This window comes from Topomyia yanbarensis, chromosome 3 (assembly GCF_030247195.1).
Source record: "Topomyia yanbarensis strain Yona2022 chromosome 3, ASM3024719v1, whole genome shotgun sequence".
Taxonomy (NCBI): domain Eukaryota; kingdom Metazoa; phylum Arthropoda; class Insecta; order Diptera; family Culicidae; genus Topomyia; species Topomyia yanbarensis.
Genome location: NC_080672.1, coordinates 133,731,545 through 133,751,334, shown reverse-complemented (window position 1 = coordinate 133,751,334; position 19,790 = coordinate 133,731,545). Strand labels below are relative to the sequence as shown.

At 41.9% G+C, this 19,790-nt stretch overlaps 1 protein-coding gene across 3 annotated transcripts in view; it reads right to left on the bottom strand.

Annotated features, from left to right (window-relative positions):
* LOC131692460 (A disintegrin and metalloproteinase with thrombospondin motifs like) overlaps nucleotides 1–19,790 on the bottom strand; it is a 571,945-nt gene that overhangs the window by 406,177 nt on the left and 145,978 nt on the right. For all 3 annotated transcript variants that reach the window (XM_058979518.1, XM_058979517.1, XM_058979519.1), the window contains exon 3: nucleotides 7,880–8,473. In XM_058979518.1, coding sequence (XP_058835501.1) covers nucleotides 7,880–8,473 — 594 coding nt within the window. The remainder of the gene's footprint in view (nucleotides 1–7,879; nucleotides 8,474–19,790) is intronic.

Genomic DNA, 19,790 nt, shown 5'->3' with positions numbered 1-19,790 from the left:
TTGACCTTTTTCAGTATGATAAAAATTTCAATAATTCGATTGGGGCATATAAACATGTTGTTGTATGGCATACTCACCGTGGGACGTACCACCCTCTTGTTGTGAGGCATATTACACTGTAACCGGGGCATATTGCCCTGGGTGAGAGAAGAAACTTGAATTTGAGCGTCTTAGAAAATGTGTAATATTACTTGTATTAGGATGCTTTTAATAAAAAAAATGAAGCAGAAACTAATTTCTAACTAATATAGCAATAAATTAGAGTAGTTGATGCGGAGATCACAGTGTCTAATGTTGAAATATAGCTATTTTTGCTTAAGGGGGACGTATTACACCTGTTTACCCTAGATATTGCTCAATTTCAAGGGATGTGTCTCTGTTTATCGTGCGTATGAGTTTCCGGATGCACTCGGAGTAGTTTGGGTGATGTATGCAAACAAGTTTGTTGGGATTAAACCAGCGAGTGCTATCGCACAGGGTGTTGCATTTGAAAAAAAAAACATCACTCGATCCATTTTCGCATTTATCAATTATCAGTATATCTGGGAATCCGTACTCGTCAATTATATTCCATGGCTTATTGCCCTATGAACTCCCTTGCTAGCGAAGATAAGCTGCGACAAACAATTTGAGGGAGTACATTGTAGGTGGCTTTCACAATGTGATCGCTTAGAAGTGGCAGAAATCCAACCTTCACTCTTTTTTTGTAAATGGGACACACTACTGCCTCCATTCAATCCTTTGGTAAGGTTTTCTCCTCCCAAATCTTTGAAATTGCCCAGTGGAGTGTGCTAGCGAATGCCGCCTCTCCTTTTCTGCACGGAAAAAAGTCCGTTCATAAATTCACGATTTCGTGAACTGAGCGATTTACGCAAATCGTGACCAAGTTCCTGAAATTATTAATAATAATCCTCGTATTCATGAAACAATGTGTGTTTTTCAAAAATTAGTTAGCGAAAAATGTACATGGCGTTTCATTGCAATTTTTTGTTGGGTTACTGTGGTTATTCTCTAGATATGTTTAGTTTTTGTTATGATTCTTATTCCTACTTTGGGGATAGTATATTAACTAAAACGATGGTCGATTTCAAAAGCTTATTAGAGATTTTCGTAATTTCATCATCACGTTACTGTGATATTTTATTCATGAGTTAAATATCGGATTTTTTGGCAGAGAGCACGATTTATGTTCATGATTTCAGGGTCTTAGTCACTATATTCGTAATTTATATTAACGTTTTCGTGATATAGTATTCACGAGTTTCGTGTTGAATTTTTCTGGCAGGGTAGTGTGACTTATGTTCATGATTTCAAGGTCTCAGTCGAGATTATCGTAATTTCTATTCACTTTATCGTGATATTTTATTCACACACAGAGTGATTTGTGTTCATGATTTCAGGATCATAATCACGTTTTTCGTACATTATCTGCACGTTATCGTGACATTTTATTCTTGAGGTCACGTTTGAATTTGACACGTGCAGTAATGTGACTACTGTTTAATTCCTTTTGGATTTTTTACTGGGAGTACCGCGACAATATGATTTGGTCCATGAAACCGTAAATGATTCTCGTGGCTCAATAATATATTTTTGATACTCAACTCCGCTTTCGGTGTTCTGTCCAGACATCACATTGAACTTAAATATGTACTACGAGTTCACTAATCCATGAATATTTTATGACTTTGTGAACTATTTCACGAGCATGAATAGTCAGCCATGAAAATTATACTAGGAATCATGAACTAGTTCATGAGCACATGAACGATATTTTTTGATTTTGTGAACTATTACACGGCCACATATGGTCAGGTGTGTCGATTATATTAGAAATTATGAATCAGTTCACGTTTCTATGAATAAGATTTCATGATTTTGTGAACTATTTTAAGAGCACGAATGGTCAGTCGCTAGGAATAATAATTCAGTTTACGTTTACATGAATAATATTTTTCGATTTTGTAAATTATTGCACGAGCTCGAATGGTAAGTCGTGACTTTTATACTAGGGATCATGAACTAGTTCACGAATATATAAAAGCTATTGCATGGTTTTGTGAACTAGTTCATGATCATGAATGATGAGTTGCGAGTAATTCGCTAGAAATCAGGAATCAGTTCGCGTATACTTCACGAACACGGATATTGAATCGTGACTATTATATTTGGAATCACAAACTAGTTAACGATGATTGAAAAGATTCATGAATAATATTCCGGGTTTCTTGATATGGTGAATGTTTTCCAAAAGCTATGAATAAAATCACTATTCAAGCTTCCATTTTATGAATAATGTTCATAAAGTTGTAAAATAGTTCACGTACATAAAACCGACTGAGTAATGGCATGGCAGAAACCCTGACTAAAGTTCACAAAACAAAAACAAATATCTTCACAAATAAAAGCAATATTTAAGCGTTACTGACTGAAAATGAAACATAGTTAATAACACATGAATTTTGTTCATGGTCCTGTTTTCGTAATGTAAAAATGTGATTGATCCAGACTTCCTGGCACTTTATTCACGTTTTGGGAACATTTTTTTTCCGCTTACATGACAGTTGATCTTTGTCATCCGATCTCCTTCCGGATCTCATGTAGATCCTGTGTTGACATTCTGTCGTAAGCTGCTCACGTCCCCTGGTTGATCTTTGCGCTACTCTCAACGTCTACTAAGTCGCCATTAAAATGTTCATCATTACCCTGCTTCCACCTATCGATCACTCCACACTGGTTCTTGTGAAGGTTCCCATTAGTGGCCTGCACATGTCGCCTTTGGCCCTTGGGCGTACGATTCACCGTCTCGTAGAACTTATCGCAGTAAAGCTGCTCCATCGCCTTATTATAGCGATATTACGGTAGTTCCATTGTTTGTCAGAATACCGAGTTTGTACCTTTATGGCGTCATCCTCCTCGTCTATCTTCTGGCACTCAAACCATGGTGGATCATATGTGAGAGGTGAAAAAATACTATTCTTCCTAGTATTCCTCGGAAGTCTGTGCACACATCGTTGATCGTTATCGTTCACAACGGTGTGCTGACTGACCAGATCGATTACCAATTTTATATTGCCTATTGGGTTATTTGTGTAGCCGATAATGAGCATTCCATCCCCCCGCGAGCAGTTGCCATAGCTACACCTCAGGAGCGCGTGAAATGCATTTTTCTTGTCTTCCACCAAGGAGCCACTCGCATCCTCGGCTAGCTATAAAGGGTCCATAGACGCTACCGATTCTCTCTGACTGTAAATGAGCCTCGCTCTCCTCCATTGCTAATCGTCAAGGAGAACGAAGAAAATGTGTACTTCTCCATTCACAGAGTCAATGGACTCGGCGATTAGTCGCCCTAGTACTAGGGAGGTTCCAACAAAAGAAACCCTGGTCATCCTCCCTAGCTAATCGTTAAGGACCGCTGCCGGGGTAGCTAATGAAAAAACCATAGGAGAACGTGGTCGCTGCGTTGTGATCCCAAATGATCGGAGGAATAAAAATAAACCTACATTACAGCAGTTTACTTTTTGCTAGTTTGATTACAAAAATCTGAAACTCGGGTAGTTGGATCTGGGCCACCGCGTCACCTAGGGTCATTGAAAATATGTTTGTGTAAGATAAGCTAGATTATTGAAAGAATTGCTTCGTTTTTAATTCTTTGTGGCTGTAGTCCACTAGGAGGTTGATATCAGTCTAATATCTTTCTACTGACAAAACCAGCCTAGAGGCCCTGTGGCATCCGCCGGGTTGAAGTATCTCAGTACTCGTTCTAATTCATTAAAAATGGGAATTTTTTTGATCAAAATTAAAGAAAAGAAGAGGTACTCTCTTCAACAATGCTTCGATTCATTGTATGATCTTCGGGTCTCATGAACGGGCCTGCTTGGTTATTTTTGTCTTATATTTTCTTTACTTTCTAAATATACAAAGTTGGAACTCAAAAAAGCGAGAAAATTTTTATTGAATATTCTGAAAGTACATGCTTTTGAAAATATCTGTGCGAAATTTCATCCACATCGGAGCACCAGATTTCAAACTACAGTCGTTCGCAGCGCGCAGGTTCTTCCACGAGTGAAGTTAACATAAAACTTTAAACGCGATTATCTCGGAACTATGTTTTTCGAAAAGTACCGTTGCGGTGAACGTTATATCTCAAAAACTATTCATCCGATCTTCATAAATTTTTTTTGAATTGTTTGTATTAATATTCTCGTGTACTTGAACGGTTCCTTTTTTATCCAATAATTTTTGATTGTTCGCAATGAATTTATGTTTAAAATTTTAAACACCAAAAAACTCAACTTTTTGGTCACCATGTTTTTTTATCGGAAATTTTTTTATTGGGAAACCGATCCGTTCAAGTACACCACAATCCATTTTTCTTCAATCATCTTTTTACTTTTTTGATTTCTGTTGAGCGGTTCGGCTTGGAGAGTGTTCACCGCAAACCTCTGCCAAAAACACGTTTCGGGGGATAGGCCATAACTTCACCAACCTTAAATATTTTTTTAATTCAATCTATTTTTTCGAACTACGATAGTACTACTAGCGAACTGTCTTTCACTTTTTTAAATAAAATTTACATAAAACACTTTTAAAAAATCACGAACTTAGCTTTTTTTCGCCACAACTTTGTATATAACCCCTTAAGATATTTCAATCAGTACAAATTCTAATAAATCTTTTTCATATAACTTTAACCATTTTCATCAAAATAGGCGTAAAATGCATTGCGGCTAGCCGAAAATATGCAAACAATGCCACTTTCAAATATAATTTTTCAATATTCAAGCTAAGGAAAAGGGTGAAACTTTTACCTGCAGCGATGGCAAACAAGATACAATTTTAATAATTTATATGTATATGAATAAATAATAAATAATAAAACATAATTTTTTCAGACATTTTCTAATACTTTCATCAATTCCAGGTCTATTTATCGGAAGCCATTTGATCGAATTCCCTTGTAATATTAACCGAATAGGCCATATAACCGAAGGTCGTTCGATCGAATGTTATTTAGACGAAAGGATCGTTTAGTTTAAAGACCCAATGAGCCATTTTACCGAAAGCTAATAGGCCGGACGCAATTTAATCGAATGTCAAACATTTATTTACATATGTTGTTTAATTTTGAATACGTTGAATCGTTTCAGTGAATATTACTGAAAAGCAAACAACAAATATTTTTAGAATAAGATATACAATGATCAATTATCTGACCTACACGGTGCTACAAAACAAAAAAAAACTCAATTTGATGTCTCGACAAACATATGATTACATCTGTGATTGGCGTGTAACGGTTTGTCCGGAATTTCCATTCAAAGTGGATTTTGACAGTTGGCTTTTAGGCCGTAATCATATGTTTGTCGAGATGTAGATACCCTCAAAATCTTGATTTATCACAATAAAACTATTTTTCAGGATCTTCAACGCGAAAAATATTTCTGCGCGATCATTTTTCATCCGATTTTCAATTCTATAAGTGCTTCGATGCTTTTTGTGTCAATTGAACCACCCCTCGGGGCATAGGAGCACCCCCCGTTTTGGCAAATTGACAGAACCCTTGATTTTCTTTTGACCATATCTCCGGTTCTATTTACTCTAAAATCAAACCGTAAGCTGGCTTTTGAAGAAAATTGTTCAAGGAGTCTAGAAAAAATATTATTTTTGGCGGAAGTGTTGCCAACTATGCGATTTTTTTAGTTTAATATTAAATGTTAATTTTTCTTTCAATACATATATTTTAATTTTGAAAATTCTAATGCCATAGTGTTCCTCAGACATTTTTACATAAAAACACTTATCATCTCAATATAATATGGGCGCATCCTGAGATATACCGTTTTGAAGGGAAAAACTCGCATTTTCTCATATAAAAATCCATTCTCATTGGCAAAAATTGAGTAAATATTCAAACGGTCATAAAAATCGACCCTGATCTGCTAGAAGCAAACCAAAAACGTAGTTTTTCATCATTTCACGTCTACTTCACCAAAAATCATGTTTCAACTCAGAATACTCAAATTTGCCAAAACGGGAGGTGCTCCTATGACCCGAGGGGTGGTTCAATTGAACATTTCCTCCAAATTTGGTTCAAATCCGTGAAGGTCGATTTCAAGTTTGTATCCTTTTTTTGATCACTTCGCTTGGAATGACCCATAATTATTTAATTAAAATGTTTATATGTGCCAATTAGTGAAAAAAGGTATCGAGATTAAATGTCAAAAAACCGATAACAAAACAACTTCCATTTTGTTCCTAAGAACAATCCACGTTCAACAAAATACATTTAATAACAAAAATTATTGAAGATTAATAAAGATATATGCATAAGAAAATGATTTAAAAAACTTTTGCTTTATTCGTGATTTTAGCAATAAAAATGCTATGCTTGATTAAATAAAACTGAGGCTACGTGTAACACTATAATTTGAAAATCGATCCGCGTCGCGAAATTGTGACATAATCTAAAATGTTTATAGTGTTGTTAATTGTTCAAGGATTTCCATTATTTAACCACTAATTGATTCAGACAAATACTATTTAAGGGGTTACTCCATTGTAGAATTTGAAAAAAAAAACCGACTTTTATTAATTTTATTAGTATAAAATATGCTTTAGAATGTTAAAAATGATATCCCAAAACATGGAAGACGAAAACAATACAAAAATGATCAAATTTCCAATTCTGCCGCAAAGCCTCTTATGTATAGCGGAGTGTACTGAAAACTTCAATCGCGATATTTTCGAACTCGCTTTTTTGAAATGTAACTTGAACATCTGATTTTTGATCGTTTTGAGAGTATATTCGAAATTTATTTTTCCAGCACAATATATTCGAAATTGATTTCTCTAGTGTCGTGCGTAGGATTTTATTTTTTTATTGTTTAATATTTTTTAAGTTAACAATTTTGTGTCGATTTTTATGATAGTTTCGGTGTTTTTTTCACTCAAAAGTGCACTATTTCGCAAAAAATCCTATGTACGTCGCTTGCTATTGTCATAAGAAAACAGAAGAAAAAACTAAAGTGATACTGGCCATGGACCCCTTACAAAAACACATATGGGGGAAAATAAATTTAGTCCTATTGCAAGTTTTCGTATATTTCTTTTTGCATATGATTTATTATGAAATGAAAATTGGATTGATACATAAAAATTGCGCCTAGATCTCGCACAATTTTCCATTTTTCTACACGTCGGTCTCCTAAGTATATGTCTATGGGACTGATTGGAGTTTTTTCTGCTAAAAGGTTATTGAGTTACATTTCGTTATGTCGAGCAAGAGTATACATTTCTACACCATGTATGCCGTAGAATGATTTGCTTCTAGAATAGATCAGCTTCTTTGGCATTTCTCATTTTGATGAGTTTTTTGTAGTCGGCATACATGAGCACTTCCAGACATTTGAGTGTAAATAAAATGCCATTTACGTATAAAATTAAAAGAAAAAGGCTGAAGTGGGAAACTTGGGGGTCACCAGAGATTGGTCCACAGAGTATATTTTGAAAGTAAACTGTTTGTTCGCATTTCGTTAAATATAATTCGATCCAATTAAAGAGTCTATTTCCAATGCCGCAGTTTGAAGAGTAATAATAGTGTCAATACAGTCGAAAACTTTACTAAAGTCGGTATAAAGTGAATCCACATGATTGTCATTGTCTATTATATGAATAGAAAGGGAAGACAACAAATTCTAAAACATTCTTAAGCTGCCCTTAAGAAGCCATGCTGTTTGCTTTGTTATTTGGTTTTCAATTTGGTCAAATATTTCTTCATTTACAAGTTATTCGAATAATTTTAGAATGGAGTACCTTTGCAAGCATCTTCTTCAATGCATTCTTCAGAATCACAAGCAAATGTTTGAATCGGACTCACCTCTTCATGTATCTCCTCGTACACGAGACCCTGGGTCGCGTTGGGATCAACCCTCACATTCCACATTCGCAACGAATGTGCGCCATCTTGGAATAACCCTTCGGTTTTCGCCAGCGTCAGATTAACGTCTTCACCGAACGCACTGAATGACACCTTATGCTTTTTGATGTCACGAATGCTAACATCACTAATCTTATTGCTATCACTATCACTTTCGTCAGCAGCTGGCGCTCGGTTTGGCTGCTGTGGTAGCATTTCCGGCAGGATCGGTTCCTGCTCGATGCTGCTGTTACTGGCGGCCGGAGCCGCCTTTCGTTTCTTCGCCGGAACTAGGCTTTCACTTACTTTCTCACTAAACCTCACTTTGCTCAAATCTTTCTTCACGTGGTGGTGTCCCGGGTCACCCGGCTGTAAAAGGCCATTACCACTTCCTCCTGGACTGGTATCTGTCTCTATTGATCGTTTACGCCGTTTGTGCAACGCCGGTTGATTGGTGTGGTGTGTCAACTGGACTAACTCGTAGTTTGGCACCGCGTCGGGATGGTCCACGTGAAAAACCTCCTGCAGCTGGGCCGTGGACATCTGTCGGTGGATCTGCAAGTACAAATTAACAAGTTATCGAATTAGCGTCGGAGTTCTGCGCGCATGAAAATTGCTTATTTATGTAGCAATCAATCCCAACTAAGCGACCTTGCAAGCATTCGACATAATCTAGGTCTATTTGTTATGCCAATCATTTCGTCACTCGACGAGATTAGTTCGCGTTTACTAAACAGCCGACATCCAATCAGCGGCGACAGAAACATGATTAGTTTGAACGTCTCAACCTCAAACCAGCAATTCTTTCAAGCACGCCACCGCCAGATGACGGGCATCTTCCGAAGTTGCCAGTGCGTGTATCAGGTTAATATACGTGAGTCAAGTCAACATACGGTCAACAGGGGTATATCAAACAGCTCATGCCAACGTGCGGAGCGACGATGAAAACAAGGAGCTCATTATTTTCGCATATTTGTCCCATTCAAAGGCTGCGTTTGGGAACGGCGCATGCGCTCCGTCGCTACGCACGGAGATGGCTATTTTAATTGAACTAGGTTGTTCAACGACATGAGAATTTTGATTACCGCGCTGACACCGAATTCGATACATGTTGTAACACCTGAGCAACGACGATGCTGATACGGCTAAAAGTACAATTGACAGTCAAAAATATTGCTGGAATTCCATCAGTTCAAACAACCCTGATATAATAAATATTTAGTTTCGTGACCAATACGCAGCCAAGTATAGACGAGACCACTGAAATAAATTTTCAATAGTTTTTTTTTATTTATTCAAGTATATACCTTATAGCAAAGCGAGGAACTAGTGACCGTATCTAAAAAGTAAACAAATTTGTAGCTGTGCACATCCGGTAAAAAATAGAAGAATGAATATTTTTTTGAATTTTAGTTCATATTTAATTAAATCTTAAACATCCGCAACCCACGAACTATGTATGAATTATATGGAAAAGAAAACAAACAGGAACAAATCGTTTCCATGTCGGTCAAGTTCCGTCGACAGGCAGTTTATTACTTGCACACGAGGCGACAGGACACAGGCCAAAAAAAATATTCACTATGGATTTTAATCTACCTATTCCAACTCTGTTGCTGTTACCGAGTTGCACAGTGGCGGATTTCTCTAAAAACCTGACCAAAAAGTCCAAAATTACATGGTAGTACTTCCTGTTCTAGTACACGAATTGTCCTTCAGATGGTGCTTCCGAATGCTATTTTAAATTAAACGCTTCAAATTTCCATATTTGAGTTTTTGGATCACACAAATAGAACCACCGCGATTTGCTCATATTTATTATCAGGCGTGTAGCGGGATTTTGATAAATATCCGATTTAGAATAATAAAAAGTTATACTGATGGGGGAACGGACATAGCGTAATTGATAAATCGCTTGCCTTGTACGCAGCTCACCAGGGTTCGATTCCCAAACCCGCAGAGCCGTAGCAATCCTGTTTTGCGTGAGGGGGCATTTTTTTATTAATCTTAATGTATATTTAAAACAAGGGACTGGAAGAAAAAGTACTCAAGACGATTCTGACTCCTGCGGTAGAATACAAAGGGTTACGTCGTCAGCAAACTCTAAGCTTGCTCATATGACCTTTTACATGCTGCTCTAAACTTTCTTCCTTCATCGTCTCGCTCGTTACTAGATAAAAACAAGGAAGACCCACCCGTTGGTGGGCAGCTACTATGTGATTTGGTCTTTAATGTGGATGAAGCGGTTGCGCAATGTCGCGACACGGATCCAATGTCGCGCCCCAGGATCCCGAAGCTGCAGTATTCTTTTAAGTTGACCTGTGAACTTCAGGTCATGAATGGTAATGTGCTCCCAATTCACCTGGAATTTGTGCAGAACCTGGAAGTATTCTGTGCTGCAGTGGCAACCGTAAGATGTTTACGATACCGACTTACACCTAGAGGCGACCCGTCTCAACATGACCGAGAAAAGCAAATATCTCCAAGGTAGCGGAGATTGGAGAGTCGGATCTCGAACAACTCAGCCGCTATCATTGTACATACTAAGCTTCGCATGCTGGGAGCTCCCCAGCTGACGAAAAAACACGACACACTAATACAGTAACGGAGTGTCCTATCAAAATGACTAAGGCGTTACACTTCTATTACCAAATCAGCCACAAGAATCCCAATATCAGCGAAGGTTTACCGGATATCAGCGTTATAACTTTTGAACCAGTATTTGGGAGGTCCCCGTACAACATCGCGAAGGGCAACAGTGGATTAGGTGCGAGGAGAAATGAGCAGGCGAAGAAATCGACGAGATGTCAGCTGTCTCCGTCAAAACCAATGATGTACGCGAGGGTTCGCAGTATCTTAGAAATTGGGCGTTACGCGAACCCCGTTTATCGCCGGATTTCATCACCCGTGGTGCCACAATTCTCGTCCCCAAGAACACACCAATTACCTGTCTAACAAGTCTGCACAAGATCATGAGCACCTTCATCACTACATACGTAAGGGCCCACTATGAGAAGAGTAGCATCCTGACAGAGGAACAGAAGGGATATAAGAAAAACACAAAATATCAAGCCATAATCGATGCAGTCATTGTTGGAGAAGCAGTGTGTAACCAACGGAACCTTAGTATGGCCTATATCGATTACAAGAAGACATACAACTCCATACCGCACTCGCTCCTCATCAAGCTATTAAAGATGTATAAAGTTGATCCTGTAGTCTAAGGTTTCTGCGGTAGGTGATGAAGACAGTAACAACAAAACTGCTCAGCTCAGAAGTGGAAAAGACGTGTTATGGTCTAGAATGTCTTCTAAGACGATTCTTTTATACCGCTCAGTAGGATCCCTCAATGACTATCACCGCATGACTATCAGATAAGGTATAGAGAAAGCTCACCGGAAGAGACGTTCCGTACTTTCTACGTGGACGATATCAAGATCTATGCTGACTCGACAGAACGACTGGGTGTAGTCATCAAACTAGCCGAAAGAATTAGTGGCGACATCCGCAGGGCGTTTAGCCTAGAGAAATGCCGATCTGTTCAGCGATCGGTCGAGACTGGAGACTGCAAGATCGACGAAGGTGAGATGATTCAGGACACGATTCACGGTGGGTCACATCAGTATATCGCATTCTTGCTCTCCGGGATTCGCCACACCGACATCCAGCTTAAGTTCCGAAATAACGTTCTTAGCCAAGTGAACTGCATCTTGAAGTCTTTCCTGAACGCGGGGAATGAAGTCAGAGCAATGAATACGTTTGCTGTCCCCGTGTTAGCCTACAGTTTCGGCGTCATCAAATAGAGCAGGTCAGTTCAGCTCTGGAAAATCTCGAGAGAAAATTTAAGATGGCGTTTAGAACCAGTGGGAATGCGGCATCCTCAGTCGACGCTGGAAAGATTCACATTACCACGGGATGAAGGAGTACAATAAACAGTCGACATCCAGGCAATATGTGTAGCGCAGGTGCTACGGCTGCGAGAATACTTTGTGGAAAATACCAGCGGACATGGAGTATATCAAACAGTTTGTGCTGCGGACCGCAACTATAGCGCAAGCAAACTACAATCTTAAATGCAATTTGCAGACTACGAAGGAGAAGATTGCAGAGTGGAAGTAGATAGCTGTGCACGGTGCCCATCCACACCAGTTGGAGTAGCCGTATATCGACAAGACTGTATCTAATATTTGAACAACTTGTGTTCCCATACGGACCTTCGTTATACAATTTGCGATATTATGACAGATCGTCTAGGCGCGGTGTTTCATGAAGCGCGGTCATTTGCGGCGATGAAATTTCGGTTCGATACTAATTAACACAGTATAAACTATACAAATAGATCTCTTGCTTTTTATTTGGTTATTCCCTTATTTCTTTTGGCCCAAAACGCGTGAGGGGGCAAAGCCCCCTCTTGCCCCTTAGGTTACTACGGCTCTGCAAACCCGCACATAGGGTTAGAGATTTTTCTAAAAGAGATTTCTCTAATCCGGAAAGAGGCTAATGACCCTAAGGTTAAAACCTCTATAATCAATTTAAAAAAGTTATACTGACAGTACGTGCTTTATTTATATGTATTTATACCAAAGTATATTTTGTTCCTTTATAGAAAATGTCAATAACTTTCACGCTTTTGTAGCAGACGATATACAGTATATTCAACAGGAAAATGAAGTCATTCGTTTAGTAGATAGTTATTCCTGTTGAGTTACGTGTTAGTAGGGTGAATTATCGCGAAAAAAGTGTGATTTTGCATAGAAATTTATCGTCACAACTTTGCCATTGAAGTATGTGAAGCAAGCCGCGAAAAAATACGCCCGTTCGTTCCGCTTAGCGCCTACAGCGCCGCCTGGGCCTGAGTAGATGATGCAACAGTTTCACGGATGGAGGCTAATTCTTCACAGAAATCTCATGAATTTACTTATTCAGAGCTGGTAAGATCGTTTCATGTCATTTTTCAATGATTGTCTCCATAAATCAGAAATATTTTTCATTGTGGAAGTGCGAATATATTGCAAATATCCAATTGATACGTCGATGTACTCGCGCGGGGCTTATTGCATATGAAGGCGGCCTCAGAATGTACGTGTAGGAACAGGCATTCTTGAAATGGGTCGTTTGATGTACAGTAGAGCTATCGCCTTTCATTTCCAGGGCTAAACATGTGTACATCTATCGATGAAAACAAATACACTCAAGTTTTTTTTTACGCGGTTTTTTTTGCGCGGTATTTTTTTACGCGGTTTTTTTTTACGCGGATTTTGAAATTTACGCGGTTTTCATTTACGCGGTTTTTGAAATTTACGCGGTTTTCATTTACGCGGATTTTGGAATTTACGCGGTACCCATCAATGAGGTTCCCTTTATCGCGGATTCTTAAATTTAAGTGGTCTTCATTTACGCGGATTTTGAAATTTACGCGGTTTTCATTTACGCGGATTTTGAAATTTACGCGGTTTTCATTTACGCGGATTTTGAAATTTACGCGGTTTTCATTTACGCGGATTTTGAAATTTACGCGGTTTTCATTTACGCGGATTTTGAAATTTACGCGGTTTTCATTTACGCGGTTTTCATTTACGCGGCTCGTATCCCCCGCGTAAAAAAAAACCTGAGTGTATATAATTACATAGATGCAGACGAATTTCTTCCATAAAAGCACTGCCGGAGAGTGGTAAATGGATTGTACACACACTCAGAGAGACACACGCAGACACACACACATACACATTCACGCACACACACAGAGTCTAGGAGTCTAGAGGCTTAACGAACCCTCCCGCTCCAACGAAGTGAGTCTGTGCCGCTTCTGCTAAGATCCTAAGATTCCAATAATCTAAGATCTTAGCAATAAAAGTACTCTAGCTTAACCGAAGAACAAACCGGCACATCAGGATCGACGCAAGTGGCATCCTGATTATACTGGCCATGGCGAACGTCAACGGACAGGACACGGATCACGAATAGGACTTTGGGCTGACAGGCGTACTGTTCTACTCCCTGAGTAAAGAAGGATGACACCGACTTGAAATGGCGAGTGGTCTAACAGCATGGCTGCCTCCGTCCCAACAAAACCCTGGCAAATTTCCGGGTACGTTCGAAACTCGTCATCATTTGGTTGGTGGTACTAGGTTCGGTTGAAGCATTCCAGATTTAGGCCGATCCGGCTCCGAACACTACTCCCCATGAAGGATAGTGTCAACCCTTGCATGACCTCACTGCAGCTTTTTGGCAGCATAGATAATCATGGGATCGCAAGAGGCGACTATGTGCAGCGAGTGGAGATGGCGGCCCGGAGTTGGGACCGAATAAAATTGAGAAACAACAAGCAACTAATATAAACAAAGCAGGCACGGCGAATCCGTTCGCCAGAGGTGGGTTGGTGAGGTCACCACCACCAATAGTAGCTGAAGTCATTCAGCAAGAGCAGGACGAGGGGAAGCCGCAGCAACAGCAGCAGCAGCAAAAACGGCCAGAGCAGAGCGGAATGAGCTACACCCCACAAACCTCAAAAGTATAATGGCAGCGAAGTGCTTGGTGGAGGAGCTCCATAATTTTGTGGACACGAGAAACAATGTCCATAAAGACATTAAGGAGATGGTCATCAGAATCCGGAAGACGCTACTGTCTGCCGTGAAAGAGTATGACACGGCAACGCGGAGGGCGGGTGCAGCTGAGCGAGCATTGGCGTCGGCTAAGGCTACTATCCTCCTGGCCCATCCGAAACAGGGTAAGGAGAGGCAGATTGGAGTGGAGAAGACGCCAGTTCCCGTAACTCAAAAGAGGACAAGATCCTCGCCAGGAGACGAAAGACCAGGCGGGTCAAAGAGGCAGACGCTCGAGAACGTTGTTGCTGTCGAAGGAAAGGACGCCACCCGACAGGGTGAAAGCTGGTGTACCGTTGTAGGTCGGAAGGAGAAACACGGGAGACAGCAAAAAAGGAGGAGCAAAAAGGAGAGCTGAAGAGGAAATCTGAACCCTCGGCTCGTCAGAAGGCGCCTAAGGGAGAAGCCGTGCCCGTCAAAGCCAATGACGCGATGACGAATGTAGCGCTGCTCAAAAAGGTCAGAGAGGACCCGGAGCTGGAAGATTTGGGGGAAAACGTGGTGTACCCAAAATGGTGAGATGCTCCTCGAGCTGAAGAAGAATTCTACGACTAGTAGCTCGACCTTGCAGGAGACTATTACTAAATCAATGGGTGAAAAAGCTGAAGTTAAAGCCTTAAACCCGGAAATGGTAATTGTGTGCAAGGACCTTGATGAAATCACGACAGTAGACGAACTGAGAGGTGCAATGAAGCAGCAGTGTAACCTAGGCTCGGTGCACATGACGGACCGGTTAAGGAAGGGATACGGATGATTCATGGCACTGGAGGTAGGTAAAGTTACAGTTGGATGGTCGAGATGCCTACTGGGAGCCGCCCCACGAGTAAATAAACAAGCGAAGAAATGCTTCAAATGTTTGAGCTTTGGACATTTAGCAGGGGGTTGCAAAGGCCCGGACAGATCCGGTATGTGCTGGAAATGCGGAGAGACGGGCTATCTTGCGAGAGACTGCACGCAGAGGCCGAAGTGCTTGCATTGCACCCCAGCGGACGGAAACGACTATCAAACGGGCGGCTTTGAATGCCCTGCCTACGAGAAGGTGACTGCAGGCCAACGGTAATGGAGATGACCCACATAAACCTGACACTGTGACACCGAACTACAGAAACTATGTGCGATCGCTTTGATCGCAAAGCCTTATCAAGCTCTCCCTGATAATGGTAACTGGGTAGCGGATAGATCAGGAACCGCTGTGATACAAGTTATAGGCAGATTCCCTATCCAAGAAGTGGTAGAACGCTCATATGAGGGATTCGTGATAGCCAAAACAACGGCGTCTTTGTGTGTAGCTGCTACGCTCCTCCAAGGTGGACAGTAGAGCAGTACAGCCTAATGGTGGAGCAGTTGATCGGTCGGAAGCCGGTAGTCATAGGTGGTGACTTCAACGCCTGGGCTGTTGAATGGGGCAGTAGAATAACCAACAGAAGAGGGTGTATCCTGCAGAAAGCTCTAGCGAAGTTGGACGTACGATTTTGCAATGAAGGTTCTGTTAGCACATTTCGGAGAAACGGGAGGGAGTCTATCATCGACGTCACATTCTGTAGTCCTTCATTGACGGCGCACATGGATTGGAGAGTATGCGAAACCTATACGCAAAGTGACCACCAGGCGGTTCGCTACCGTATCGGTCAACAGAACCCCGCAGCAGTACGGAGAAGGATGACCGTCGAACGAAAGTGGAAGACGAAAACCTTCAACAAAGACTTCCTTGTTGAGGCACTTCGGCCGAATGGCGGGACCGAGAACGTGGATACGGCTGACCTAACAAGAATGATTGTGGCGGCTTGTGACGCCACAATGCCGCGAAAACTGGAACCACGCAACAAACGGCGTCCTGCTTACTGGTGGAACGAGACGCTTAGCACGTTACGCACTGCTTGTCTCAGAGCCAGAAGGCGGGCTCATAGAGCACTATCGGAGCCAGATAGAGAAGAACGCAAGGCAGCGTTTCGGGAAGCTAGGGCCGCTTTAAAACGGAAGATCAGACTAAGCAAGTCAGACTGCCACAAGGAGCTGTGCCGTGTAGTAGACGCCAATCCCTGGGGCGGCGCGTACCGAGTTGTGATGGCGAAAATGAAGGGTTCGACGACGCCTGTCGAAATGTACCCGACTAAGCTGAAGATAATAGCCGAGGGTCTTTTTCCGAAGCACAATTCAACCATCTGGCCACCAACACCGTACGCGAAGTAGAAGGAGCAAACACTGACGATCGGCAAGTGACTATCGACGAGCTAGCAGAAGCATCGAAGCGCCTGAAATCAAAGAAAACCCCCGGTCCGGATGGAATACCAAATGTGGTGCTGAAAGTTGCGATCCTGGCATGTTCAGGATGGTGCTGCAGAAATGTCTAAATCAAGGCAACTTTCCCGAAATGTGGAAGCTCCAGAAGCTGGTGTTGCTGCCGAAGCCAGGAAAGCCACCAGGCGATCCGGCCTCGTACAGGCCCATTTGTCTGATGGATACACTTGACAAACTTCTAGAAAGGATCATCCTTAACAGGTTGACGATATTCACGGAAGGTGAGCATGGACTATTCAAGATGCAGTTCAGATTCCGCAAATGAGCATCGACAGTGGATGCAATTCGGACAGTGCTTGAGAGTGCTGAGAAGGCATCTAAACAGAAGCGAAAAGGAGATCGATACTGCGCTGTGGTCACTATAGATGTGAAGAATGCATTTAACAGCTCCAGCTAGGAAGCCATCGCTGCAGCGCTACACAGAATGAGGGTTCCTGACTATCTATGCCAGATCCTGAATGGCTACTTCCAGAGCAGAGTGCTGCTGTTCGAGACGAGCGAAGGGCAGAAGTCAATGCGAGTCACAGCGGGTGTCCCTCAGGGCTCCATTCTCGGTTCAGCTCTTTGGAACTGGATGTACGATGGGGTCTTAGCACTGCGGCTGCCCAGGAAAGTGAAAATCGTGGGTTTCGCGGACGACGTGTCACTAACGGTGATGGGTGAGACACTGGAAGAAGTGGAGGTGTCGGTGACGGAGACAATAGACGCGATCGAGAGCGGGATGAACGAGGTCAAGCTGCAAATAGCCCACCACAAGACGGAGGTGTTGTTGGTCAGCAACTGCCAAGCGGTTCAGCGAATGCAGATCGACGTCGGAGGGCACGTGACTGCATCGAAGCGTGCACTGAAGCAATTGGGAGTGATAATCGACGACCGGTTGAGCTTCAACAACCACGTCCACTACGCCTGCGAAAAGTCGGCGAAGGCAACGAACACGATAGCGAGAATCATGCCAAACGTCAGGGGCCCGAGAAGCAGCACGAGATGTCTGCTATCTATTGTTTCGTCATCAAAAGTCCGATATGGGGTTACTGCATGGGGTGCTGCGCTGAAAACCAAGCGAAACCGTGAAAAGCTGAACAGGACATTGTAGTACGTCCAAACATTTCCATTGGTTCCGGTCGTATTTCGCTATTTATGAACACTGTGTGAGCAAATACAAGCCTGCTCCACGCACAATGCAAAATCGCGATCGGACAGACTCTTACTATTAATTGCCTATGTTTATTTTTTACATCTTGTAAATATTTAAAAAGACAAACGACCCCGTCAAGCTAACGAGCCGAAGCAAATAAACGAATCAAAAATAAGAATACTTGGTTCAGTATGTTACATTCAATGTTGTTTTTTTAACAATATTTTCATCGATATAAGTTCACATTTCGTTACAAAAATATCCGAATGACCGGTGTAAAATTTACATATTTACACAATCCGAATGAGCCAGCTCCCTGAAAACCACACTAATTTGCATTATCATGAATCGCCATCTTGTAACCTAGACCTAGCCCAAACTGTAATATACACATGAAAACCCCACCACCACTTGATATCCTTTCACATGAACCTGTTCCGATAATCGGTTTGCCGGTATGACGTTCATCGCATGACCTACACTTGCTTCTTTTCGAGCTGGATATCCTTCAACAAGGCCGAATTTGGTCTCGTGAAGCAACTGGTGAATAGTTGTTCGCCCATTTTTCAACACACCGCGCCTGCGAACCGCACCAACCATGCTCCCCATATAATATGTATCTCGCTCATCGTGTTCAGAGTGCATGTTTGTCGTTTAGATATGCTATTTCGACATGGGGCATTTACCGCCGAGGTCTGGCTCATTTCCACCACTAACCCGCGCTACCCTTGCAGCCGAGAGGAAAGCGAAATATGGATGCAGGCCACCCCCGGTGGGGCCATTCCGAGCTAGATCACCATCTAGCCGCGCTGTCCGACGCGCTAATTTATGGGTTTTAAGTTCTTGTTAATTTAGAACCTGATCTTGACACTCGGTGGCTTGATTTGGCCATTACCGGAGCGCCCCACGTTCAACTACGAGAAGCTGCAAAGATCAAATAAAATTATTGTGAGAGCGAAAATATGTAGCGATCTGGCCGGAGGTGTCCGGATCTTGAGGTTCAATGTAAAGTGGAATGTTTTGACAACACCGCTCGAAGCAGTAGTTTTTGTTTTGTTCTGACTTATTCATTCGAACAGATGGACAATGTAATTGCATTCGCCAAAGCGGCGGAGAGTTGTTTCCACTGGGGATTTGTGCTGGTGAGATTGTATAGAACTCAATCCGATCGGCATCGGGATAAAGTTATGGGCATGACAATTTATTTTCGATCGTTGATTGCACGGCTTATCGTTGATCGGGTTGAATTACATGCTGTTCGGATTTCACTGGAGAATAGATAGCGCGGTACCTTAGAATTAATGCATGATTCGATGTGAGTACTGATGGAAGTACTTATCTGTGTTGAACATTACAACGTAATGCACAAAATCTACGTTGGCGCTATTTCCGCAATTTTAGAAAAGCTTTACGATTAGTACCTTTGTTGAAAAATCATCTTTTCATCGCTCGATCAATCATAGTTTCGAACCTCCTAGAGCAGTGCATGATTATAACCCTCCTTTAGTAAGTTGAACCTTCGTCACCAGCACCGCTTCGGGGCATGGAGTAGATAAAAAAAACCCTGCAAGGTCGCGCCGGAAATCGCCACATTATGCAACTAAGCTATTCGTTGAGGGCCCCCCGCCATCGCTGTTTATTGGATAGCACATTCGCGTGAGCTAGCTCCCTGTCTTTCGAGCGCGTGTGGTGGAACGTTGTCCGTCGCCGTCGATGCAATCGCTTGGTGAAGAAACGGTTCGAGACAAACGATTTGTTTGTTTCAATCCATTCGACCTAATCGACCGAACTAACTGACCCCGTTAAAGGGACGGTCAGGTGGCCACTGCAGTGTCCG